The 27,792-nt window shown below is 33.0% G+C and overlaps 3 protein-coding genes across 4 annotated transcripts; 1 reads left to right on the forward strand and 2 right to left on the reverse strand.

Annotated features, from left to right (window-relative positions):
* The first annotated feature begins 754 nt into the window (after window positions 1-754).
* Window positions 755-13,366, forward strand: LOC145562290 (methionine aminopeptidase 1B, chloroplastic-like). The gene is made up of 10 exons (XM_081622512.1): window positions 755-908; window positions 1,038-1,116; window positions 5,752-5,989; window positions 8,784-8,945; window positions 9,035-9,076; window positions 9,475-9,546; window positions 9,745-9,824; window positions 11,387-11,484; window positions 12,506-12,553; window positions 12,904-13,366. Exons 1-10 carry the CDS (start codon window positions 818-820, stop codon window positions 13,047-13,049), a joined length of 1,056 nt encoding a protein of 351 aa, XP_081478638.1. The 5' UTR covers window positions 755-817; the 3' UTR covers window positions 13,050-13,366.
* A 642-nt stretch (window positions 13,367-14,008) lies between these two features.
* On the reverse strand, window positions 14,009-18,273 carry LOC145563671 (allene oxide cyclase, chloroplastic-like). The gene is made up of 2 exons (XM_081624103.1): window positions 17,779-18,273; window positions 14,009-14,688 (listed from the first exon to the last, which is right to left on the reverse strand). The coding sequence occupies exons 1-2, from the start codon at window positions 18,065-18,067 to the stop codon at window positions 14,165-14,167; spliced, it is 813 nt and encodes a 270-aa protein (XP_081480229.1). The 5' UTR covers window positions 18,068-18,273; the 3' UTR covers window positions 14,009-14,164.
* A 1,173-nt stretch (window positions 18,274-19,446) lies between these two features.
* Window positions 19,447-27,459, reverse strand: LOC145562291 (THO complex subunit 4C-like). Of its 2 annotated transcripts, none has more exons than XM_081622513.1 (7): window positions 27,308-27,459; window positions 25,887-26,145; window positions 24,928-25,071; window positions 24,778-24,846; window positions 23,991-24,181; window positions 22,334-22,384; window positions 19,447-19,814 (listed from the first exon to the last, which is right to left on the reverse strand). In XM_081622513.1, exons 2-7 carry the CDS (start codon window positions 26,091-26,093, stop codon window positions 19,628-19,630), a joined length of 849 nt encoding a protein of 282 aa, XP_081478639.1. In that variant the 5' UTR covers window positions 26,094-26,145; window positions 27,308-27,459; the 3' UTR covers window positions 19,447-19,627. The 2 variants fall into 2 exon arrangements, with proteins under 2 accessions (XP_081478639.1, XP_081478640.1); XM_081622514.1 differs by lacking the exon at window positions 27,308-27,459 and adding an exon at window positions 27,159-27,183.
* Window positions 27,460-27,792: the final 333 nt, after the last annotated feature.

Below are 27,792 nucleotides of genomic sequence, written 5' to 3' on the forward strand. Positions count from 1 at the left end.
TTTTAAAAATTGAATGGTCTATTCATTTGGTATCCAATCAGACCATTTAACCTAATGTTTTCGTCTATTTCATAATTCAATTTTATATATATCTTGCTTAAAATTTATAATTTTCAAGTGATTTTTAATTACAAAGGATGAAAATTATAATATCACTATACAATCACAGATCACAATTTTGCATTAACCAAATTCTTGAGTTGTTCATGTTATCATTTATGTAATACTCTATACTCCGTATTTTCTAATAACCAAACATAACTGTCAGTGGCAACAATTCCTTTGTTGGTTGAAGAGTGCCCTTTGACCTCCCCTTATATTTATATATTATTCATAGATAAAAGTCCATTATCGTGCGTCAAGGTTGGAAGGTAACTATCTAGTCATAGGTATAGGGAAACAAATCAAGCTGCTAACGGTTAACTAACTATGGTGTCAACGCTGAGTAGAGGTATAGAGGATCGTCATTTTCACACGGTCTCGAGACCTGAGAAATCTTCGAACCATTTTATTGGATGATTTAAGTGGAGTGGTTAAGGCGCATCTTGTTCCTTCTAATACGTTTGTCTTCTTTTTGTTGTTTCGTTGCTTTTATTTTTGTTTAGTTTGCTTTCGTTTAGTTGTTTGAGCCCCTCTTGTTCACGGAAAAAAAAAAAAAAAAAAATAGCCCGCGTTGAATAAAAAGTGCCAAACCAAATACCAAGCCCAAAAGCCCAAATCCTAAAGCCCAAATTTTCTAAGCCAGATATTTGTTTGAAACTGTGGCTAAACCTCGTTATCACAGTTTTTTCATCCTCTCAAAAACACACACTAAAAAATGGCGATTTCTGCAAATTCTTCGCTTCATCTTTCTTCCTCCTTTTGCAGAGATGTTCCAACCTCTTTGTCTTCCATTTCCCCTCTCTTTGGTAATTTTTTACTTCCACTCTTTTTTTTTTTTTTTTTTTTTTTTTTTTTTTTTTTTTTGGTGAAGTTTAGAATTGTAAATAAATAATAAAATTTAAATTATATTAACTAATTATGGTGTTGATTGTTAGGTAATTCGATTTCCAGAAAAGGGTCGGTTGTTTTTGCAAGGAGGTTATTTGGGTTGGAGGAAGCCATGCGAATTCAGAGGTACAACTTATTCATTTTTCTGCTACTATTTCTTCTAATTTGATATTTATTACTATTGTTTATATCTTTAATATGTAAAAAAATTAAAAATGTAAAGTAATTTCTTACTCTTATATTTAATTAATTATAAAAGCCAACATTATAAAAACTTGACACATTTGGATTTAAGGAAAAGAAATTAGTATTGGAGGTAAATAACAGGGCGTGTTCTATTTAATTTACTTATATTAAAATCTTATCTTATCTGAACTTATTTGAACTAATAAAATTTTATTCAAACTTATTTAGTTGTAATTTGTACTTGAGTATTCCTTATCGAACTTAATTTTCTTGAGCTGAATTTATAAAATAAGGTGAACAAAACAAATTAAAAAAAGAAAAACATTTAATGAACTGTTCTTCATTTCAAGCGAAAAAAATGAAAATAGAATTATTAAGAAAAATGATCTACACTAAGTAAATAAACACTATAAGCATAAATGACAATTAAGAAGAAAATATTAATTCCTTTTCAATTACTTTAGTAATTCCTTTTCTTTTTACATTTTGGAGATGCTGAAGAGTTGCATTTCTATTTTTGGTGTCAACATGATATTCAATTTCAAGTTTTAATGCAGATTCTTTTATCATATCAATTCTTGGAATTTGGTTCATTGGTTAGTTGTGGAGTCAGATGAAGTTGACGTAATGAAATTTTGAATTTTACGAGGCTAGTTACTACCTCTCTGACATATTATGTGCAACTTTTGGATATTTATATTATGTGCAACTTTTGAATATTTTATATCTCACAAATAATATCCAAAAGTTGCACATAATTTGTAACGGAGGTAGTATTCTTATTATGAGGGCACCCCATCACACCAGAGTCAGAATATTAAAGTCGAAGGGGTCGGTTGATACTATAATATAAACCTAAAATTGGTTAGTGTTACAAAGGAAAATTTAATTGAATCGTACTTTGGGTCATTTAATATAGCAAAATAATTAATTATGAATTCTATTTATATATTGAATCCTATAGTCTAACATATTACTCACGTATCTTCTTATATTTTCTCTCTCATTCAAATAATAATCGTAAAAAAATTGTTTAGTAAGAACTCATGGAGTATTTTTAGCGCATAACTAATACTTTTGGGGTTGATTAATTTCAAATGTTGAAGTAGATCTATTTGTACTTGTACCTCTATAAATTTGGGTCAACTCTCTTTATTATTAATGAAATTAGTCTTGAAATTAAAGTTTAATATCAATAATTAACGTAAAATTCTTTTGTTACTGACAATTAAGCTTTTTATAAAAGAATCTAGTGATTTTATTTCATCATACAATCTACCAAAAACAACAATAATTGTCAATAATTCCTGTAAAAAAAAAAAACAATAATTATCAATAATTGGACGTGCGAGTATTTGGTATTTGGGTTAAGCGTGAAGCCATCAATCTGCCAAAAAAACGGTAAATGATGTGCTAAGGGGAATCAATCATGGAATCTAAGATCCATTAAGTTAGATGCTTTTATAACACATGCTTGGTACCGTTGTGGCCAATACAACAATGTGTTGTTTAGCTGAAAAGATTTATTTAGGTGCCGTTTGGTTGCCTTGAGAAGTTAATTCTCATAGGAAATTCTATTTTATTGGAAATAAATTACCTTGTCAATTTCCTAAGAAATAAGTATGTGTTTGGTTAAGCATGGGAAATTGTAATCGACATATAAATTTGCATTTATCAAGGGAGGAGTTGGTAAATTATTTCCTATACTTTGTAGGAATTTTCACTTGGAATTTCCAATTCCTATGCTTTTGTTAACCAAACACAAAAGCATCATGCTTTTGTTAACCAAACACAAAAGCATTTGGCAACTTCCTGGGAAATTGAAATTCCAAAGAAAGTATGATGCAACCAACCAATACCTTATATTCAAACCGGTCGTAGGGGCTGAATGCAAAATATAAAGGTTGTCGAGCTTGCCCACGAGGGTTGGGCCTCCACCAGCCCCACCCCTCCCCCCCTCCCCCTTGTGGCTCTGCCCTTACATTACACTAAGGCCATGCTGAATTTGAGTAATAATTAGAGGTATAAAATTAGGGGAAGTTCCAAGGAGATTCATTAATAGATGAAAAATTACTTTTTATAATTTAGGGGATCTAGTAACAAATTCTTTCACTCTTCTCAAAAATTGAAATCCATTTCTCCAACCCCACTCTCTCTTTCTCCTCCCTTCATTCGGGTTCCCCACACAAAGTAGTCGATTGCTACTAAAAGTGGTTTGAGTCTTGAACTCTTAGCTAGCAAGAGATTTATGTCAATGAAAATTGAATAAGTGATACTAGAAGAGTAGAAGATTTGAGGTGAATAGAGGTCAAAGATAACGGGTGGAAAAGTTATATGGAGGTTGGTGGGTATGATATCTTCATTTTGAGGGTATTGAGTTACTTCATATAATTATCTCTCGCATTCCACCATCTCAAAATTTCTAGTGATTTTAACCCTTTACACTTCTCCCTCCTTTTCATCTCAGGCGATCCATATTGGTATATACTTCATATCTCATATAAACAAAGGCATATCACAATGTATCTTGGTTAAATTTGTTGAATATTCAAGGGTGTATTAGTCTAGAGCTTAAAAATGTTCTATGTTACAAACCAAATCTATCTATATATGTGTATAGATGAATGTTTTTTATCTAACTTTTAACCATAACCTTGTAAATCTTTAATCCTCAATTTTTCTATATCCCACCCCCGCCTCTAACCTTAGAATGTACCACATGCACAAGATATAACATTTAGAAAGAAAACCAATCTTATATGGTTATTAGATAAGTTAGTTACGTGAGAGTTATTGGCGATTTAGGCTATGTTACATGGACTTGGGAACGGGTGTCGGACATGTCCAAGTGTCCGATCCGGTAAGTTCCAAAATTTAGGACACGGGGCTTTAAAATTTTTATTACGTCCACCCCTATTTTTTTAATTTTAATTCTTTCCTCGGTAAATTCTCCTAATAAATGGCATTCTTCTTCTCTATATCAATGGTGGTCTTCGAACAAGATGTGTTTTTCTTTCATGTTTCTCCTCTTTTTTCCTCTCTACTCTTAATGGAAGTGTCCAAATGCACATTAAAGTGTCATGGGACAAAGTGATTTTAGCCGTGTCCGATTAACATAGGATTTACTGATTTAGGGATGGATAGCTAGGTTATTGGGGATTAAAAAAAGACGAAGTGCGTAGATTTTGAGTATTTGAAGTTTGAAAGGTTGTGTTTAAAAGTTGGAAAAACCATCCCCTAAAATTTTTATATTAGATACCTAAATAACTTCCCATAACTTTCTATAACTTCTAATAGTGTTTTCCTTTCCAAGTATCTCTGCTCGGATACATTTTAGTATACATACTAGTATAATTGCTTTACACTCCTTTTTTTTTTTCTTTAAGCTATATATTTCTCTTAAACATCTGTTTAATTTAAGTGGCACTTCTTCTTTTTGGAAACATTGTACCATTTTAAATCATATTTCACTCTAATTTGGTCCTCCTACATTCTAAATTACTTCTCTCTCCTCCTAGTCCCTGTACATTCTAAATTACTTCTCTCTCTTCTTCTACATTCTTAATTTTTTTCCATCTCACATCCTAATATTTAATTTCTCAACAAACAACTCATACACTTATATTTCTCCTAAAACTCGATGTGAAAACTAGTGTGTCACTTAAAAGATGGAGAGAGTATTAATAAAAAATCTAATGTTATATATATAAGAATATTTTATTTTTAATTTTTATTTTTTAGGTAAAAAGCTAGTGTGATTAAACAAAAATTTAAGTGATGTAGAGATCACAATAATTGAACACTGGGCTTACATCTAGTGGGGTATATGAACATCCAAAAGACATAAAAGAAAAAAAAATATTTACAAGTTTTCCATTGATTATACAATTATGTATATATCAATCAAATTTTAAGTTCCCTTAATATAATTGTGTCATAGTGAAAATATTTTTCAATAGATTTTGTCTTGCGCTAGTTCTTCATTGAGTTGAAATGAATGAATATTGTTTTATAAGGATAGTGTAACTTTTAGCTTGATGGTATGGAAGATGATGCCCACGAACATAGTCTATGTGAGTTCTACATAGACTTTCTTTATCTTAGTGATATGTAGTGGAAAATACAAGGGGTAGATATTGGGGGAATATTTGTGTATTATTTCGCCAATGTTGGACAATGCAGGGAGAGAGTAGCTAGTATAATGAGCACAAAATTTATATTTTTGTGTAATTTTCTTTAATGTTGCTACATATGGGCACCAAAAGTTTTTTTCCCATCACTATCAATTTCCAACATTGGCAAATACTCAAAAAAATTTCCTCCAATCTTTTCCCCCTTTTATCTTCACTATTGTTGTGATGTCACAATAGTATTGGAAGTCTATGTGGGGTCCACATAAACTATGACTATGTATATCATCTTTCTATATACTTTACAATTTACACTAATGGTGGTGAAGGGGCTGAGATTAGAGTGAAGTGGGACTATGGGAATGATCACGTTGCTGTTTCTGGGTAGTAGGAATTGTTTAGTTCTACAAACTATTGTACTCCTAACTGACTAGTAAATGTGCAGGGAAAAAGAACTCCAAGATAAAAAAAAGCCAGTAAGACGTTCCCCGTTAAAGCGAGGAAAAGTGTCACCCCGTCTTCCTGTGCCTGATCACATACAGAAACCCCCTTATGTTGGCTCAAATAAATTGCCTGAACTTTCAAGTGAATATCAGATTCATAATTCTGAAGGTATCTCTCATATGAGAGCAGCAGGTGAACTTGCTGCTCGTGTTCTGGATTATGCAGGAACTTTGGTTAGGGTGAGACTCATGAGAGATCAATATTGGCGTTGTGTTTCCTTGTTGCTTTTTTTTTCTTTTTCATGCATTGTGTCAGCATGCGGTAAACCTACACATGTTGTCTAGCTGTTATCATGTTTACTGCTTTTAGTCACTTATTGTTCTCAATCTTCTCATTTATGCCAACTTTTCAATTCTGTTTGCCTGATTGTGAAGTCATGTTTGCCTTTGGGTTTTGCGTGCAAGTGGAATCATATCAAAATTATTCTTGTAAAACTTCTAAGTAGGAAAATTTATTTGCTTGCCCTACACTTGGTAGGTTTTAATTTCCTCTTGAATGAAGCCTTTTGTCCTCTCAACCTGCTTCATCATTTAGAATTCTGGGGTACTAAAATTAGCAAAAGTAGAGGCACACACCTTATTTTTCTTTTTGGTTTATGTTCCTGCTATTTGGAGTTTGATGCATTTTTTTTAGTGTGGCAAGGGGTCCTAATCTAGAGTATTATTCATGGGGTAAATCTATCCTTTTCTTATTGTTCAAGCTCCAAATTATTGTGTTGTTCTACTTTACTGAAACCTAAGATAAACACGTGTACTGATTAGTGATTTTCTTATGAGATTTTGTCAAGTAGATTTTTTTTCTCAAGCTTCTAGTTTAATTTTATTTATGTAGTTTTCTCCTATGAATTTGGACTTCCGTTGTGAGTTGGTGGAGAGAAAGCTCCAATGTTGCAGCACACTCAAATTAAGACACCCACTGTCTTAATTACTTGAATGAAGCCTAACCTATTAACCTTCAAATAATCCACACAAAAAAGTTAATGTCGAAGGGTTTAGACCAATTCAACGGAAACTTTGTGATGAAGAGAAAGAAAAAGGGAATATGTATATCAGTATATACATCAGAGAACCAATTCAGTCCATGGTGGGACGATCTACCTTATAAGCCATACAGCTAAGGAGGCAGATAGTGGACTATTTTTGGGTGAGGAAGAACAGAAGAAGTATGCACATGATTTTCATTAACCTATAAAAGGCCCATTAGCCTATGAGGTCTTTAAATAATCTTACGTGGCTAGAAATATGTATTGAGGTATTAAAAACAATTAAACTAATGTAAGGACTTGTGTAGTAGTAATGTAGGATTTTCCTATTGATTGGACTAGGCTACATTTAGTCCTCTCTTTGCAATAGTTTTAAAGGAATTATATTTTGGTGGATAAGACTAGCAATAGAGTTTATTACAAATTACAGCGTTGGAGGCAAAAGTTAGGTTTTTGATGGTCTCAAGTAAGTTCTAGGCCTGTCAAATTAGCGAGTCAAATGAGTATGTATCAACATTAGATGATGTGTGGATTGCCCATAAGTGGGTGTTTTATGTACCTTCAATTGGTTTAAAAGAGGAGTGTAGATCTTGAATAAGGATGGAGGCACAAATTAGAGCCTTGATAATTTTGAATAAGTTTAGAAAATGAGTACATGGAGTATCGATTTGAGTATTTGACATTTAATTAGAGAGTCGAATGAGGATGTGGTAATATTAGATAGTAATGTTTCTCATGAGTGGGTGTTTTAAGTATCAAGTATGCATAGTGAGCAAATAAGTTCATATAAGATAAGTTCATATAAGTGAAAATCAAGCAAATAGAACACACCCTAAGATATTGTGCAATCATAGCATACCTTTAAGGTTAATGGGAAAATTCTATAAAATGGCTATCAACCCAATGTTGTTAAGTTGTTATAGGGGTTGGAATGTTTGGTATTTAGAAAAGGTCATTATTACAAAGATGGTGCAACTTAGAAGTGTGAAAATACCTGGAAGGATGGGATTTTAAATGAAGGGATTTGGATTTTTGATGAGACCCCTGTTTGTCATGTGTGGGCATGGTGTGTGCCTTTGAGCTTTGGCAAAGGTACACTAGCATATTATTTTGACTTAAGGAAAGGTTGGTACTTGTAAAAATTGAAGTAGCTATACACTGTGGCTGCTGTTATGTCATTATCAGATTATTGTATCGTATATGGGAAACAGTTTATTATCTTTGGGCATTGGGTTGTGGGGATCATTACTTTTTGTTGATGGAAGAGGGGAGTTAATTTTTTTTTTTTATAATTATTTTCATAGAACTCAGGAAAAAGTGGGACCTATAAAATACGGGACCTATATAAATGGGACCATTCTATTGGCTGAAAAAAATGGACTTGTGTCCACTACATAGGGACAACTCTACAAGTGAAGCATGTCAACACGGAGGGAGTATGTGCCTAATATGAATAAATAACACTTGTTATTTTGCATTTGCATTTTAGTGGCCTCATACTATTACAATTGAAAACATGTTACATGGATTGCTTACTATTGATAATCCTAAACATGATCGTGTAATATTCACTTTTGGAAAGCAAACTAGACTTATACTTAAACTGTAGAAAGGGCTTTCATGGGGAGCAAAAGCACCATTAGAATTAGTAGTTTCTGTAGAGGTGATCCTAAAGCCAATATCTCTATAAATATACATACTCTCCATTAAGATAATGTCAAATGGGAAAAAGGCCAAAGGAGAAGATTTGCTTAATTTTTTATTTTTAATAAAAGTTTGAGCCAAAAATTGCCTCTTCAAATAATATCTTTGACTGTATAGCATATAAAGGTATGATTTTATAATTTCACCTCCACAAACCATGCCTTTGTGAGATTTGTAGTTTCTTTCTAGGTTCAAATATTTAGAGTGGCTTGTTATTGACTTTAAAGCGCTACACCGCTACATAAATTCTTGATCATGTAACTTACTGTTACCTTGAATTTTATCAGCCATCGGTGACTACAGATGAAATTGATAAAGCTGTACACCAGATGATCATTGATGCTGGAGCTTATCCTTCACCTCTAGGCTATGGTGGGTTTCCAAAGAGCGTATGTACTTCAGTCAATGAGTGCATGTGTCATGGCATACCTGATTCTCGGCAGCTACAGGTTCATTGATTGTGGTAATTACCTTTTTCTAGATTCACTAACCATTCTGACTTTAGACTTATCCTGATTTTTTTTTCATTCGAATGCAGGATGGAGACATAATAAACATTGACGTGACAGTTTACTTAAATGTACCTTCTTGTCCTCTCATGTTCATAGATTTGATTTCTGGGCTGTCTTAAAGTCTATGACTGTGTACATACTTTTTAGTCTCTTCAGTACTTAATTTAGTAATGCAATGTCTATGTTGCTATGCCCTCTATCTGGTGTTTACCTACAAGGGCTACAACTGTTTGTCATACGTTCGTCTGTAAATAATAGACTACACTGAATTTATCTCAAACCTTTTTTTTTGGGTTAGTTTATAGACTTGTAAGCTAAATTATGGTATATCGTAGAATTGATTGGTTAAAATTGACATCTTTTTCATCAGTCACCGAAGGCTTGCTGTTTGTGAAGAGTAATATTCGTGTTTCCCAGGTCAATGAGACAATGAGTGTTTAATCCTTTGTTTATTATTTTTTACTAGGGTTATCATGGAGACACATCAAAGACATATTTATGTGGTAATGTCAATGATGCAATGAAACGGCTTGTGAAGGTATAGTCTTGTCGTGGATGAATTCTTAAAGGTTTACATGTTTTCATATGCTTGAGGTCATTATTCCTCCTGGACACTTTAAAAAAATGTTGATGTGAGTGCTTGTTTTTGCTGATTATTGTAGTGTCTGTGGCAAATGTCTTGTTTCTTCTGCTTCTAAGTTGGCCTTATAATAGTTGTTACATGATCTACTCTTAGGTAACACAAGAATGTTTAGAGAAAGGAATAGCTGTATGCAAAGATGGCGCTAGCTTCAGGAAAATTGGAAAGACTATCAGGTACCTGCTTGGAAAATTTTAGTGCTTAGTCAACTACTGTATGAAAAATGTGGATCTTGGAACATACTTCGTATATGTTAATGCCTGCAGTGTATATGGATTAATAGAAGTGTATTGTACTTTAGGAACAACTTTCAGTAACAGCAATGTGATATTCTCTTAAATCAGTAATTGAAAGCATCTTTGGCAAAAAAAAAAGAAAAAAAAAAAAAAAAAAAAAAAAACCCTCTTTTTTTTAGTTTCTAACCTGTTTTATTCTGTGCGGGTTCTATCTTAAATCTTTTGGAAACAAATTCCTAAGGTATGACAAGGAAATGATTACCAATGAGTTGATCACTACAATGTTTTACCTTACAACAAAGGGCGAGGCAATGATGTGTCTTAAACTTTTTGTGTATCTAGCTTTTATTAATCTAGTGGACAAAATAGTTTTATGTGTCATATGATCATCATATTTCAGTTCATTAGATTATTTATTACTCCCTGGTCTTCAGCTGAATTTTAAATAGTGTATTGTGGCCCATGGTTAGAATTGTGATATCTTGGTAGAATTATGTGATTACCCAACTGAGATATGATGTTACATTAATATCAATTGGGTTTTAATTTGGACCAACATGGGCGTTTAAAGGCATAACAGTAATGCACAGATAAATACATATAAGTGGCAATTTTGTAAATAATTGCAAATTGAAAGTACTATTGAGAGGTAAAAAAGTACTACTAAACATTTTCAGTTGTACGTTTCGTGCTCCCAGTAGTATTGAACACCTGTAGAGGTGAAAAAGTTTGTTATGTAAAATTAGTTGTGCATAATTGTTAAGCATTACAACTTTCTCACTAGCATGATAGATTGCCTAAATTTATAAAGGAATGGGTAAAGTTCGTCTTTTAAACTTTCAAGTGTTCATGATTTTATTCCCGATTTGAAGGAGGTTTGCTTTTTTCTTGATGGCATATCAGACCTTATATTTAGGTCTTGTTTAGTTCATCTTATTTTTGCTTATTAGATCTGATCCGAACTTAAGTTTTTTGATTTAATTGTCTAATTTGAAGAAACTTTGAACTTATATGTAAGCTAATCTATAAAGAAAAAAGAATCTATGAAGTGGGGTCTTATTAGATTCGTAATAATGTGTATTTTATCATTTGTAGTTTTCATAATTTTTTTCATTACATAATTAAAGATATAAAGTGATTAAAAACCGCACATAAAACGATAATGTAGGTTTATAACTTTTTTTTTTTTTTTTTTCTTATATGAACTTAATTTTTCTTATTTGATCTGATTTGGAGTTGTTTTTTCTAATATGATCTGAAATAAATAATAAGGTCCTAAAATTAGTTGAACTAAACATAGCCTTAATTTTTCCATATTTTAGTAGATTGGCTTGTTTGCATCTACTAATTAATGGCCACTTGCATCACATGCTTAAGCCGGCTGATGGGAATGGTGTAATCTGTGCAATCTTGTCTTATTTTCCTGTGATTTATGCTAGAAATCTAGTCCAAAATGTTTCTGATTGTTTCTGTCTAATGCTGTTTTCAAATATGCTTAACAGTGAGCATGCTGAGAAGCATAATTATGGTGTGGTGGATCGTTTTGTTGGCCATGGTGTTGGAACTGTGTTTCATTCTGAGCCAATTATTTATCATCATAGTGAGTACTTTGTATACTCTCTTTATCATCAACTAACAAAACCATGGAGATGATGCTTTTCGCTTACTTTTATCAGAGCTTATAGATTATATATACACCATCTGTGATTGATAGAGTTAAATTAATGAGAAATGAATATCTTATGTTTTACTGTCTCAGATGTATCACTTGGCAGCCCCTCCCTTTATTGGTACTTTTAGAATGCAGCAGGTTTTATGTTTCTTATTTTAGTGTGCGTAGGTTAATTGACTGTGGCTAACTTTGAGGTTAAAGTGTTGCTTATGGAACTTGGAGAGACTTAAAAGATAGAAATATCAAAGAAAGTCATTGAACTATTGAAGTATCGTGCTTTTAAGAGCTTTATTGGGCTTCTAGAAGACGGCTATTGAGGCTACTTTCTCAAAATGTAGTGCTTTTGTTATATATATATATATATATATATATATATATATATATATATATATATATATATATATATATATATATATATGCTGTGGAAATTAAAGATTAGCAACAGCAGTTCTCTATATATTAAGGAGACCATCAGTTACCATGGTTTTATTTTATTTTTTATTTTTATTTATTTTTATGCTTCTAATATTGTTAGTTAATTTTTCTTATATAAATTGGCAACAACTTAAAACACTATCACTATGGCTATATTAGACATGAAGTTCCAATGTGGGTATGAGCATCTGGCTTTACATATTAGGCCTTAAGCTTACTATGAGTACATTTTTGGTAAATGGGCAAATGTAGCACATGTCAGTTATCACATACCCTGTTGTATTTTTGTTGTTCAGTGCATGTATCAATGGTATGTAGTAACCTTTTATTGATATGTAATTATGTATCTTTTTGTGAATCATATAGCTAAAGGTATGCAAGAAACTGTATGCAGTATGGTGACTCTTCATACCTAAATGTTTCACTCACACAATCAGTTTGATCACTAAAAATTATTATCTTTCTTTGATGCTTCATTGCCTCTCTAAATTTATTCTGTATGTTAAATTGACAGGAAATAATCATCGAGGTGAAATGGTTGAAGGTCAAACATTTACAATTGGTAAGGGTATCTGATCTATTTTAATATGGATATCTAAACCTGTTGTCTTTTAACTAGTGATACAGCCAAGCACGCACAATGTTTCCCCATCTTGCACCCACAAGAATGTTAATTTTACATGTTTCCAATTGGTTTAAAGTTTTGAATTTATTTTTATTTATCAGAAAGAAATTAAGAATGCTTTTGTTCTTTTGCATTGATAAGGTGCTATGGTTTGCATAATTTTGCTGATTGAGCTTACATTTATCTATCTACTCTATGAGACTAGCTCCAAAATCATTTTTATTTATGCCAGAGAACACCTCAATATGTTTCTCAGTGAATCTTAATTTCACCCTTTTTATATGCAGAACCGATTCTTACGATGGGAAGCATCGATTGTATTACATGGGGTGATAACTGGACGGCAGTTACAGATGATGGCAGTCCTGCTGCACAGTTTGAGCATAGTATCTTGATTACAAAGACTGGTGCTGAAATTTTAACCAAGTGTTAGAACTAAATGCCACAGAATGTGTGCTGTTGCATGTATACATTAAATGTATTTATGCTGTATATAATTTTTCGCTATGCTCCAAATTCGTATGTTTATGAACTTAGCAAAACTTAGTTTGGTGATAAGCTGTGACTTAGAGATCGTGGGATCAAACCCCTTTAGTCCTCTTGGCGAGGTTTTCTGTACCTCCCCCTCCCTTGAAAGTTCCAGTGTCAAGTTTCAGTTAGGTTGGGAGCCCTCTGGGTCCTGGCAATCTGATAAGAGTGGTGAATACTGGTGATAGGCAAATAAAATATCATGTTATTTTGTTATCATTACTCAGATTGCAGATTCTGTATCTTGTTGTGATCCTGCTGTATGCAAATAATCATTTTGAAGGAATAATGTTTGGAGTGATTTCCATGGAAATTGCTAAAAGAAATTAAAATTCCACCATCACGCTTCTTTTTGTCAAAATTTCCTATATATTGTCCACATCATTCTTTATAAAGATAATTTTTTTTTTTTTTTTTTTTTTTTGGATTTAGAATAAAACTGCTAAGATAATAGTCCAAAAGTAGGATTATTAATATGCCATGGACTAGTAGAAGAAATTATCCTAAAGAGGTGGGATTGATAATAACCTATAGACCAAGTTTTTATATGCAGATGACCACACCATGTGGTCGGAGTTATTCGAGTTACTCTAGGGGTTATTCGATCAGGGGTTATTTGAGGGGTTACTCGCTTAGAATTTACTAAAGTTACTCGTTCGGGGTTTATTGGAGTTACTCGGTTAGGGGTTACTCAATCAGGGGTTACTTGAGGGGTTATTCGGTCAAAAGTAACTCGAGTAACTCCAGTAACCCTGGCCATACGGTGTGGCCAACCACATAGAAAAATCCCCCCTAATCTAAAGGTTTGATTATTAAAGGTGAACTGGCTAAAAGTGAGATTAATAGAATCAAAATTTTCCCTAATAAATAACAAAACCCTTACAATACAACCTCCATTAAAATAAACCGCATGATTAGTACCTCATTAATCTCATTACAAAGTTTTTATTTGAAAAAAAACACAGCTCATTCACTTTGTCTTTTATTGAACATCTAACACTAATCACTCTAATTAAGCCCTTAATTAGTGTAATTAGGGGAAACAGCATGTGCCTCACAAGCTTTAGCAGCAGGAGAAGGCTCAACAGCAGGAGAAGGAGTCACAGCTTTAGTCAACAATTCTGAAGGTAAATCCTTAATCCCTTTTAAACTAAATGTGTAAAACAATTTAAATGGGAAAATTAACTGCTGTAATTTAACTGTCCCATAAACCCCTTCAAAAACTCCTGTACCTCCAGTAACAGTCAAACACGTGTCCTCGTATGTTAAGTAGGGCCCTTGAACTGACAGGTGTCCGTAGTCCCCAAAGTAGAAGCTGTAAATTGCTTCATATCTGTCACCTTTTTTTTCCGGTACATGTTGGATTAAAATGCATAAACCTGCTGTCATTCCTAACCGTTTCTGCAGGTCACCGGTGTAGATCTTGTTGCTGAATGGTACGAGATCTCCAAGTGAGTTAACTTGTTTCTGACTTAGTCTTAGGTATGCTGGACTTCCTCTGTCTCTCTCGTTTATCTCGTACACACACAACTCTTGTACCTTAGCTGAATACACATTGTTCAATTAGACATGTTAAGAGTATGTATGTACATTATGCGTCAATGTAGCAATGTACCATGCATAGGATATATTCATTACACAGCGGTGGATCTTGGACTAAAAATTAGGGGTCAAATTCGAACTTCAACAACTATTAGAAGTATACTCTATAAATACAGTATGTCAAAACTTTTTACACTTTTATCGTTACTTTTTGGAAATTTTGCAAGAAAGGATCTTTTATAGTGAGTTAATTGTAAGAAAGGACCTTATAAAAAAAAAATTAAAAAAAAAAAGACAGATTGAGACCTTATTTCAAAAAAAAATTGTGAGATGGGACATTTTGACAAAATTCGACCATTGACCCTCGAAAACCACCTCCACCTCGCCGAAATCCCACCCTGACCCTTGAAAACCACCTCCACCTCCCGTAAATCCCACACCAACTAGGGGTGAGCAAAAATTCCAGGTACCCGGAATTGAAACCGGAATCGGTTAGGAACTGGTGGGTTCGGAACCGAGATTGGACTTGGTGGTTCCAATTCCGGGTAATAAATTAAGGACCCGGTTATAACCAATTCCAATTCCAATTCTCAACTTATTGGAACCGGACCCGGTTGGGTACCCGGTTACCCAATATATACTACACTAAATAAATTTTAAATAATAAAATATGTTGAATGTATCTAATTTGTAAAATAAAAAAGTACTATTAATACCTAACATGAATACAAATAGCTTTATGCATATTTAAATATAAGTATTAAACACTAAAAATGAACCTAACTAAAATAAAAATTATAATTAGTATTATATTTTAATAATTACATACGTACCCGGTTAAACCAATTCCAATTCCGGTTCCGAATTTTAGGACCCGGTTCCAACCAATTTCAAGTTCGGGTCCTAAAATTTTGACCAGGTACCCGGTTTGCTCACCCCTAACACCAACCCCGAAAACCACCTCCACCTCACTCGTATCCCACACGAACCCCCCGAAAACCATCTCACCGTCAAAAACCACCTCCACCTTGCTGAAATTCTACATAAACCCTCGAATATCACCTCCACCTCGCTGAAATCCCACCGACCCCAAAAATACTTCCGCCGCGCCAAAATCCATCAAAAGGTAATGTAATTTTTTAGGTCTCACCTCACAACTTTTTTTTTGAAGTAAGGTCCTAATTTGCCACTTTTTTTTTTTTATATATAAGGTCATTTCTCACGAACAAGTCATTTTAAAAGGTTCTTTCTCGCAAATTTCTCTTACTTTTAGCTTAAATGTTTTGACTTTATACATTATTCATATGAGCTTCAAAAAAAAAAAAAAAAAAAAAAAAAAAAAAAATCACTAATTAAGAAGAAAAACATATAATACAGTGATTTAAGTTCTTGTTAAATTCGCCTTTGTATATATTTTCCAAACATACAATGACAAATCTAATTTTGAAATTATTCACTGACAGAGCCTTTGGTCCTAACAAACCTCAACGAAGATCCTCCACTATGTAAGATATACCTTGATGGTGATGTATAATGAAAGTTGGCGCAAATCACTATCGAAATTATTGTGTGTTAGAGCAAGTTTAACCCCAAATCTTAAAACTTGGATGTGACATTATTTTTTATGGTCTCCATTGAAAATGATGTTATTCAATTTTTGTTAATACTCACTAAGACTTGTCCAAATTTATTACTTTATCCTTAAGACTCAAATATATGACATTTTTTATTTATTTATTTATTTATTTTTATGTAGAAAAGTGTTAAAAAAATAATAATAAAAATAAAATTGAGGTGGGTTCCAATCTCAAGTCTTAAGTTGAGTCTTAGAATTTCAAGACTCAACTTGAGACTTGCTTGAGATTTAAGAAGAAAAATGGAGGAAGTCTTAAACATAAATATTAAGACTCAAGATGATGATGTCATCCCAAATTTTAATTTTAGTGGATTTTATTAAAGTCAAGATACAAATGTGGACCATAGTACACTTAGAGCAAGTTTAGCCCTAAGTTTTAATACTTAGATGTGATATTATTTTTTATGGTCCCAATTGAAAATGATGTCATCTAATTCTTATTAAGACTCACCAAGACTTGCACAAATTTATCATTTTAGCCTTAAGATTCAAATATATGACATATTATATGTAGAAAAATGTGAAAAAATTTAAAAAAAAAAAAAAAAAAAAAAAAAAAAAAAAAAAAAAAAAAAACTAAAAGTGAGGTGAGTCTCAATCTTAAGTTTTAAGTTGGGTCTTGGAATTTCAAGACTCAACTTGAAACTTACTTGAAATTTAAGAAGAAAATTGGACATAAGTTTTAAGATTCAAGAGTCAAGATGATGATGTCACCCCAAATCTTAAAACTTGGGACTAAACTTTAAAGGTTCAACTACATTAGTCCTAGTCTCATTCAAATTTTGATTTATGTTCTCTCTATTTTAATCTTCTTTTTTTCTTTTTTTTTTTTTAAAAAAAAAAAAAAAAAAAAAAAAAAAAACTTTTCTATTTATGTAAGACAAGATCAATTACATCATTACTGATCAAATTGGCAGATAAACTCTCTAAAGAACGTACTTTCTACTTTCAAAAAATAATTGACACACCTATACTTCATAAATTATACCAACAACTCTCTAAAGAACGAATAACATGACATTTTCGTAATTATTTATATCAACAACAATGGATCCTTAATTAATAAAAAAAAAATATTAATTTATTTACAATTTTAACAGTCGATGAACATTACATAGGTGATAAACTTGTATTTTTAAGGTCAAATTATTGTATTATTAAAAACTATATCAAGTTTGACCGTATCAATTATTACTAAATATAACCTGATGTATAATAAACATTCCCGAGCATTTATCATATTGCCCGAATCTAGATCAACCTTACTCAAAACTTAAATATCTAGTCATATTAAGCACTTCAACATTAAACAAGCTAGGAAATCTAACAAAAAAAAAAAAAGCATGCATACACTCATTATAACATTAATTAAGCAAAAAATAAAAAATAAAAAAAATCAAGATCATACAAATTTGAAATTGAACTAATCTAAAAAGGGAGAAGATGGATGACATACTTGATCGTGAATCAACAACATCATGCTCAGGCTGCGGCTGAGGTTGAAAGTCAGACTTGTTGTTCTGGTAGTACTTAGTGGCTGCCGAACCCTTGTTGGGGTGTTCATGTTGATCATGCTTTGCAAATAGATTGTTGTTATTATTAGTGAATTTTAGAGATTGAGATGAAAATGAGTGGCAAATCTTAAGATTTTGGGGAAGTAAAGATGATATTTTTGTTTTTGAGGGATTATATTTGAGAGATGATGATAGAGCTTTCATGGATGCCATTGATGATGAGGTAGCCATTTTTTAATACAACTCAAAATGGAAGAAATTAAAGAAAATGGAGAAAAAATTGAATAGTTAAGTGTTGGAGGTATTAGAACTATAGCTTGTTGATCTTATATAGAGCATGAAAGTCAATTTGTTATGTTATGTTTAATGTTTAGATGCTCTTTCCATCTAGTTTCTTCCCACGTGTGTGTTTCTTTTGTTTTCCGTGCTTTGATTTTTAAAAGATAATATAAGTTTTTAAAATCATGCAAGGTTAAAGCGAGAACCAAAAAAAAAAAAAAAAAAAAAAAAGTTTTATACTCTCTAGGTTCTCAAAATATGTATGCATATTTATTATTCATGTTTTCGTTACTTTTAATCAACTAAACTCCCGCATATTGTATGGTTTATACTTTGTAGTTATTCTCATTTAGTACATTAATATCACTATCTTATTTATGATTATTTAATATTTACTTTTAATCAACTAAAACCTCACAAATTCTTTTATTATTCATCTTTTATCAATAAAACTTAGCTTCATTAAAATTACAATTTACCTTAAGATATGTGCAGGAACGTTTAGGTAGATAACAAATAACAGCGAATAAAGTCAATAAATATTTAGCTCAATACGACCAAAGAAATAGAATAATAAACGAGTAATACTTTAATTCTCGTAAAATTTTGTTGTGTAGCGTGACAATGTGTGTAGTAAACGTCACTGGTGTCCACAACTCACCAACTATCGATATAACTTGATGAGAAGTGACAAATTATTAAATAGTCTCTATACCAATAGAGATCTACTAACAAGATTGTTGGTATATTTAGACTTTATATTAATACGATTATTATATCAATATGAGGTATAGAAATACTAACAAATCATAACAAGAGTAATTAGTAGCATAGACATCCTCCATTATTTGTTATGTACTCAAGTGTTTATGGTTCACATTATTCATAGGCAATAAGGTGTGGCACTTATGGGTAATTTTTCTACTTCTATATTAATCTTGAACAGTTTGAAGAGCACAATATAGTTGAACAATAATGAAAATTAGCAAAAACACTTTCATACTTTACGAGAGCTACCTGCTACAATTGTCCTATCAAAATTCTACATTAGGTTACTCTAATCTAAAGACACCAATAACTACTATCAAACGAGAATCTGTAAAGTCCATTCTCCGGCTGATGCTACTCTTGCCATAACAAAGTTGAGCATGTTTAACCCCAATGACCAGATCACCAAGAAGACATCAAGTGTCAATGGAAAGACAAGCAGTTGTCAAAGCTTTTCCCCGACACCTAATTTCTTCCGTCTTCTCCAGAAGAAGGATAACCCATGAGCAGCAGATAAAGAAACAGTAAAAATAAATAAAATAATGAAACGATATAACTACTAATAGAGTTATAAAAAGAGATGCTAAATCAGATCTGTTTAAACAATTAAACTCAAGTGCAGCAAAAAGCCAAAAAAGCAAGTTCCCATGCAAGCCACACATCCCAGAAACACAGAATTTAGTATCTGCACACAGCACACTGCAGTAAATCACATAACTCCAGTGTCAGTGATGATGCAACTTTCTAGGAGATCTGCATCCCTTCAGCATGATAGGTCTCCAGCTCCTTGTCAAGATCCTCGGCAGATTTGTCTAGCTGCTTCTTTCCACGACCCCGTCCTCTTCCCCGAGATTGACCAAGGCCTGCACCTCGGGTTTGCATTTGTGCACGTGCTGGGCCATTTCTAAATCCACCTCTTGTTCTTTGTTGCCTACATGTGTCAGCAAAATCACAATCAATAACAAAAACAAAATCAGAGCCGCACATTTCAAACTCTCAGAATACACACGAGTTATACTCAGGTAATATCAACGTGTTAATGACATATCTAGCAACTACGATTTATATACAAGTAATTTGTAAAACATATATATTTGTGCTGGCAAATACAAGAAGCATCCAACATGGCTTATTCAACAGTTCCTAATTAATTAAACTAATAGATCAAGTGACATTTGAAGAAATTCATAAACAGCAAACAAAAATAGTAAAAGGAACTAAATTTTCAATAAAGCAAAAGTCTATAAGGAATATTAAACTAGTTTATGTTTCTGATATAAACATAGTTTTTTTTAAAAAAAAAACCAACACCACCACAGCTACAAAAGAAGCAACAAGTGAACACTGCACGGGGCAGGGTGGAGGGATTTATTTAAACAAAAAAAGTTGACATAGATGCAATGTCAATTGGTTGATCTACTTATTGTTCAAGAGACCGCTGGCTTATGACATGGAACTATCTAGGACAAAATGTGGAATGGTGACATTGAGAAAGGGGTCGATGTTATTGGTAGTACCCTCGCACTACAACTTAGCGACAAAATGCCCTTGTGCTTTGAAAATTTCCCTTGGTACACACGATTTAAAATTTTTTGGAACCCGCTTGAATTTTAATGGGGGGAGGGGCAATGTTAATGTTTTGAGAAATTCATGAAAAAGTACTATTGTACCTATAGACTTCTACCATTAGAAGATTGGACCACATAATGTAACTGTCATACAAGAATGTGCTCATAAATTAATTGGTAGAAAATTTTATATTTGTTACATGCAGTATTCTTCTATTACTTACTACATTGTACAAGTGAGAGCACTAAAATAAAAGTCACAAGTACAAAGGTACCACATGTTATGAAATACTCGATCTATTTAAATTAACCGTCAAAATGTCCATCCCATCTAATCGCCACACTTTCTATCAAGGCATGATTTATTTCATTATTTCTCTTCCAACTACCAAAGTTAGGATCTCTTCATCTCACATCCTCTATCATTCTATCAAAAAAAAAAAAAAATAATAATAATAATAATAAATAAATAAATAAAAATATTAAATATAATAGATAAGGCAGAAAATCATCACATAAAACTCTCCACAAAGGTACGTGACAATTTTTTATTTTTTTTTAATTTTTTTTTTGACAATTTATTTGAGACAGACTAAAAGTTTGTATAGCAAACACGAGAAGTCAAAAGCACAAGGGTATCACATGCAATAAAAAAGAAATGTGGCAACAATAAAAGTCAAAAGTACGAGAAAACTATCCAGTAGAGCCAATGCATTCAAAACCATATCCGATTTGAAAAAAATTAAAACATCCAAAATTTCAAATCTAATAACCAAATATCATATCCAAAGATCCAATTAACCTATTTTTTTTAACGCTGAAGTTACTCATCTTATTTTCCAAAGTTCACACATTAATTCGTTTTTTTCCCTTAGCTAATATGTTTTCTAAAGTTTGGATAAAAATATTTGGAAAAGAAAAGGGAGGGAAGAGAAAGTAAGGGACATCAACTAATTTGGATGACAAGGGAAGGAAATTTGCAGATCCATTATCATTCTCCTCTTGATAAATCAAATCACTCCATTGTTGAAATGAATTGGTAGGAAAATGATAGCCCACAGTATTCCACTCACCTCACAACCTTTCTATCCCTCTTTTTCCACCCCTTCCTTCTCTACACAATTGCTAACCAAAACAAAGTGTAAGTTAAGAATTGACATAAAGGCAAGTTTATTATCTCTTAATTATACAGCAACCAAACTTTCGACATTGAACTTTAACTATATATTTATCTAATATATATGTATACTCCCTCCGTCCCATTTTACTTGCCCCATTTGACCTAAAAAACACACATTTTAAGTCAAATGAGACAACTAAAATGGGACGGAGGTAGTATATCATTAGACTTTTATATAATGAATTCAACAACACATTAATTTGATTTTTAAAGCAATGTTTACAAATATTTGTTGAAGCTAATTCTCATAAGCAAAAGAAACGAGGGCACCCTGAAAAAGACCAGCTTGTAGAAATATTAATAAATTCTGGGGTGAGCTTTTTGCAGAATAGATGACAAGTACCAATCTGCTTTCTGCTTAGCCACCAAAAAGAGAATTTATACAAAAGGGAAGTTGGAGAGCTAAAGTGTTCATAAATTTCCTAGTTAAACACTAAAGTGTATGAGCACTAGCATCCTCAGTACTCAAACAATGGAGAGGTGGAAACAAAAACGGTTTTAGTATATAGGGCTATTAACTTTCCTCCCTTGCTTGATCCATAACCTTGTCTACAAGGAATTGGATAATAGATATGATAGCAAGTCCAGCCAAACAATCACAAAATGTTGGTCAGAGATATCACTAGAACAAAAGAATTTGTTGAGCTAAAAAACACAACAATTCAAAGCTTATCAAAGTGCCAGGAACAGAAAATGACTCACCCAACACCACGATTTGTCTGAGCCAATGAAGCTGTACGGCCACCTCTTTGCCTGCATGAGATATAAGATCATCATAAAAATCAAATGATGTAAACAAAATATTATACGGAGCACCCAAGGGTGAGAGGGGGTGGGGAATTAACGGCTGCAAACTCAAAACTCTTTACTGAAAAAATATTAGCAACTTCATTCACCTAAAGAAGTATAAGAAACAAAAATACACACACATTGCCCAATAAATTGTACCAATATTCCACACAAAAAGGATATCACATCTATGTCATCATCATCATTTGGTATCGGGAATATATCAGTATCATACAATGTTTCAAATGGTTAATATAAGAGACCCAAGCCTCAAACCCTTCTTAAAACAAACTCATCATCTCCTCTTTACTCAGTCCTTCACATCACTAAAATCCACTTTCCACTCATGACATGTTGCGAATAGTACATATAAAATATTGATCCTAAACTTTATGTCCATTCTGAGCATAATAAACAAGGAACTTGATAGCCACGTAAATTGTTGTTTTTATGCAACCAAATGCTCCAGATGGAATGTTATCTGTTTGTACGTCTTTAACTTTATGTTGAGCGGATTATTTTTGTTTTTTGGGCAGTTATGTAGGTGATTATAGGGGGAGATTTGACAAAGTGATTGTTAGCGATTCTGTGTGCTAGAACGTCCATCACTTTCACTTTATTTCATTTTTCGCAACCCTCTTTTACTAATGTACCCCTCTTCACCGGCAATATTTAACCGGCAATAATTACACATTTCCGCCAACTCTCTATTACTTGATCTACCTTTTTTCTTACGACCCATCTTTCAACACTCTTTTACTCTATCAGCACTCTCTCTCTCCCTCACCAATTGCCTTAATTTGTAGAAACCACATATTTTGAGAGCTTTTTTTTTTTTGAAACACAGTATTCTAAAAGGAAAAAAAAAACAAAAATAGTATATGGCAGCAAAGAAGCACACATATAAATTAAACACATCCTATAAAGAAAAGACTCACACTTGTAGTAACCCACAAATATCCTATCACGCAACTATTTCCTATATAGGGCAAAGTCTTCCATAAGCCTCAAGTCCAATCGTCCAACAATTCCTACTATGACTCCAAGTCCAACTATTCTCAATCCTTCCTCTTTTCCTGTGGCAACCATGCAAGGAGAATATTAAAACATCTCCTTATTAGAGCATCAGTTTGCCTTATTCATATACACCCAAACTAATCTTGTTTCTCACAAATTACCTTATACAAAGTGGCATACGTTATAAAATTGTTTCATTCCACAACCTATGTTCTTATAAAAAAAAAAAAAAAAAAAAAAAAAAAAAAAAAATCTAACAAAACAGCCACTTTTTACAGCACATTCCTCTAATCTAATTTTCCCATAACATACAAGTATCTTATAGTACGGTCACACCGTTGTATGTTGTTTAATGTTAATCCACATATGATTAAGACACAACATAGCAATGACTGATATTACAAAATAATAATTTCATGTGTGATTAAACACATCGCAGATGACTGTGTAAGAGATACTATGTCTTCATGAAAACAAACAAATCAGGCAGACAAGATAATTGCTGAGAGACACAGAAGATATGAATATATGAGCTCTAGACATAGGAACATACGTCATGACAACTCTTCTTGATGCCTTTCCATTGGTGCCTCCTACGATGTTTACACGAGCAGACACAGGCCCACCTGTGTTAGGGCTTGCAACTTCAATCCGCATAGGTCTTCCGTCAAGCTGAACATTGTTGTATCTCTTGTGGGCGGCAAAAGCATCACTCCTTTTTGCATAGACGACTTCAGCTGATCCCTACAATTTAGATTCATCAACAAAAGCTAGATCAGTATTCTAGGGTAAAACCCACACAAGCAACCAAGACACAAAAGAACTGCATGATGGTGTAAAAGAAATAGCACACATTGATATCACAGTGAAGATAAAGGAGCAAAAAATATTTAGGATGAGAATAATATGCCTAGAAAATAAGATAAAAAGTGAACACCAAGCAAATATACAAATGCACATACTTCTGAATTAAAAATCAACATGTTAAGATGAATATAACATAATGAATGACCAAGAACCACTTGATTGCTTTCATATAACAAAATTAAGTTGCAAATATGTATTCTAATTAGATGCAATCATCTCTCCCTCTGACAAGAGAAGAAAGTAAAAGGCACCACAATCACAGTGTCAAGAATCACCGAATTTCAACATCAAAGACAAGCGGAATAAAATGAAACTGTTATGGGGAACCACAGAAAATAATCAATATATACTTAAGCAGGTAAATTCAGAAGCAAAAAACAGATGTATAGATAATGGTACAAACACCTAACATGCAAATTTCAATAAAGTTGGCATCAAAAAGGAGAAAAATAAGGCAAAAACCATTGACTTACACTGGGTTGACCATTTTTGTCAAAGTGGATAGCATAACGTTTCAGCTCCCCAATCTCAGAAAAAAGCTCCTGATTCCAAGCTCAAATTTCAGGGCTAAAAGAAACCAGTCGCAATGTCTTTAATTGAAAATTAATGAAATCAGGCTGTACCCTTATATCATCATTGCTAACTGCACAGTCCAGATTTGTAATGTGTAACTTTGTACCATTTTCCATAGCGGGTAGTCCTGCAGCTGCAAGGCTGTCTTCAAACAAATCTTGCTGCCATGGGAAGTTCTTGGTTCTGCGAAAAGACTGGCGATACCATTGGGAAACAGAACCCAGATGGAGGAAAAGTCGATGTCAGCATACTAGAAAAACAGCGAGTCGCCATTCTTGAGGTGTCAATGTGATATTTTCATATCATAAAATGTAAATGAAACAACTAATGATCAATCCAAATATATTGAAAGCCCAGATAAGCCACTGAGGAGACCAGACAAGCCATCATCATGACCAGAAGTAAGTGAATTCAAGATTAACAAAAGGGTGAGATGGAATGTAGAAAGAAACTGTAGGAATGAAGCAATATGTAACATCAGTAATAAGCTATAGAGATCTCTTTTCTGAAGTGAACTTATTTTTGCTCAGCAAAGGATGTCGAAGTAGGACAGTAACTTGCATAGAAGAATCCCAGACATAGCAAAATAGTTCACCATCCCATTTGGTCTATATACAAATCGGCAAAAGAAACAAAAAGATGAAGCACTATCAAATATGAACTAATGATTGATCTGGTTCAAATGGCTGACTGGCAACAATCCTCACTGACCATGATGATAGCAAGATTTAACAAGAGGCAGCAAAGGAATTCCGTTATATAAATCATCAGATGTCCCTCAGAACGATGTAATAACACTTTCTGGAAGAAATTACATGAACCACGATATGGAAACATGGGATAGCACTAATGATGCGCTGAATACATCAGAAGCCTTCTCCATATAAAATTAGGTTATGAGTCATTGCTTGTTTCAATTTCTATACTTAAGATCACCATTCAGCACAGCTCCCTAAACCACATGCCAGACTTAAAAAGAATGTATAAAACATCCGAAGTTTGGGCTTGCCTTGGCTATAGCGAAAGATGAAGGTCGAGTATTTACTCCAAGAGGGCCCTGACGGCCTGCCCCTCTACCTATCCCTCTCATTCTTCCACCACTAACAGCTCCTCTAGCAGCACGCCCTCGAGGGGCACCACCTCGTCCTTTACCTCTGCCAGCACTTTTCTTGCTCTTTATGATATCATCCAAAGACATATCCAAAGCCTTATCCATAAGGACAAATATTTAAGAGAAACAGATGCTTCCTCAAGTGGGGTGATTAAATCTGAAAATCCACAAAAAAACAGAAATTTAGTTCACTTATAGTACATATGAATTGTCATAAAGCCCATTCACAACTAAATAATATCAATTGCAACAAAACATGACTGCATTACAAACCATGTCTGGTCAAATTCTAACAAAGTCTCATAAACCTGGGAGTCAACATTGATTTATCGTACAGCAGAGAAATACTATAATGCATTCAGCACGGATCAAATAATTCATAAAAAAATTGATTTACATGAAGGGCGGAGGAAAAACAAAGTCTAATAGAAAGCTCAGTTTTTGCATCAATACATGAGAGAGATTTACATATATGCAACTATCTTGTATACAGTAGCTCAGCAATGATATTTATTCATACTACTTGTACAGTTTTACATTAACAGCTCCAACCCCCTTTTCCTCCAATCCCCCTTTTCCTCCTATCCAAAATTCTGAATTATCCCCTTCTCTTCCTTTTAAAAACCAACAACCAACTCGAGGATGCTGTATCCTACCTCCAATCCCCCTTTTCCTCCTAACTTTTTTTTCGTAAATGTAAATTTCCAAAAGATCAAATCAAAACATCAATAAACAACGGAAAACGGTACAATTCCCCTTATGCTATGTACAAAGTCACGACAACAAGCCCAAATCTCACTCAACTCGTCCCTATATCTCCCAATAGGTAAGGTTATCGCCCTGAGTATATATTTTTCCTAATTCCTAGAATCAAATTTGAATATATAGGCTTTTAAAAGTTCAGATTTGCAACTAAAAATTTAATTTTCAAATACCATTTAAAAAACTACTTTCAAATTAATGTTTGTTCTCCAAACAGACGAATGATAACAAATTAATATAATTGAGGTAGCAGAATCTTCAGACAAATAAAGAAACAATAAGACTCAATTGCACAGGATAAATCAGATCTCAATTACACGGGATTCAAAAATAAACCCTAAACCAAATCTACTTCAATTCAACATATTAAACCAAAATAACACACAAAAAAAAAACAACAAAATCAACCTAAAATAACACAAATCATCATCAAACACAGAAAACTAAACTCAAAAACAATAAATCAACCCTAAATAAACAACAAAATCATCAAAAAAAACAAAAAAAATCAATCAAATTTCAACGAAAAAACAAACAACAAAAGAACGAAACCCTACCACAGAATCAACGAAGCAAAACGAAAGTTGAAAGTCTAACGCGGCAGAAGATGGGCGACTTTCTCTCTCCTCCGGGCTTTGTGTATATCTCTCTAAAATCTGGAGATTAATATGAGAATGAGATCTCTCTTAACGCGGAAGTTTGGGTAATGGGCCACCAATGTTAAGCTGTAAACCAACCCATTAAGTTTTAAGTTTTCAATACGGGTGGATTGATCCTACCCCATATAAAAGCGAGTTCTCTTCAATTCCCCGCTAAGAATTTCGGGTTCGTTTGTCATCACTATCGTTTTTGGTTTTTTGTTTTATAAAATCATATAATATATGCCATATAATAAATAAAAAATTAGTCAAATTTATTTAAATCATGATAATTTTGAAAATTGACAACTGAAAAGCGTAAACACCTTTTTCTTGTTTCCTATTTTTTTTTGTTTCCAACAAAACTGGAAACTGAAAACAAAAACAATGCCAAACAAGCCCTT

This window comes from Chenopodium album, chromosome 10 (assembly GCF_948465745.1).
Source record: "Chenopodium album chromosome 10, dcCheAlbu1.1, whole genome shotgun sequence".
NCBI lineage: Eukaryota > Viridiplantae > Streptophyta > Magnoliopsida > Caryophyllales > Amaranthaceae > Chenopodium > Chenopodium album.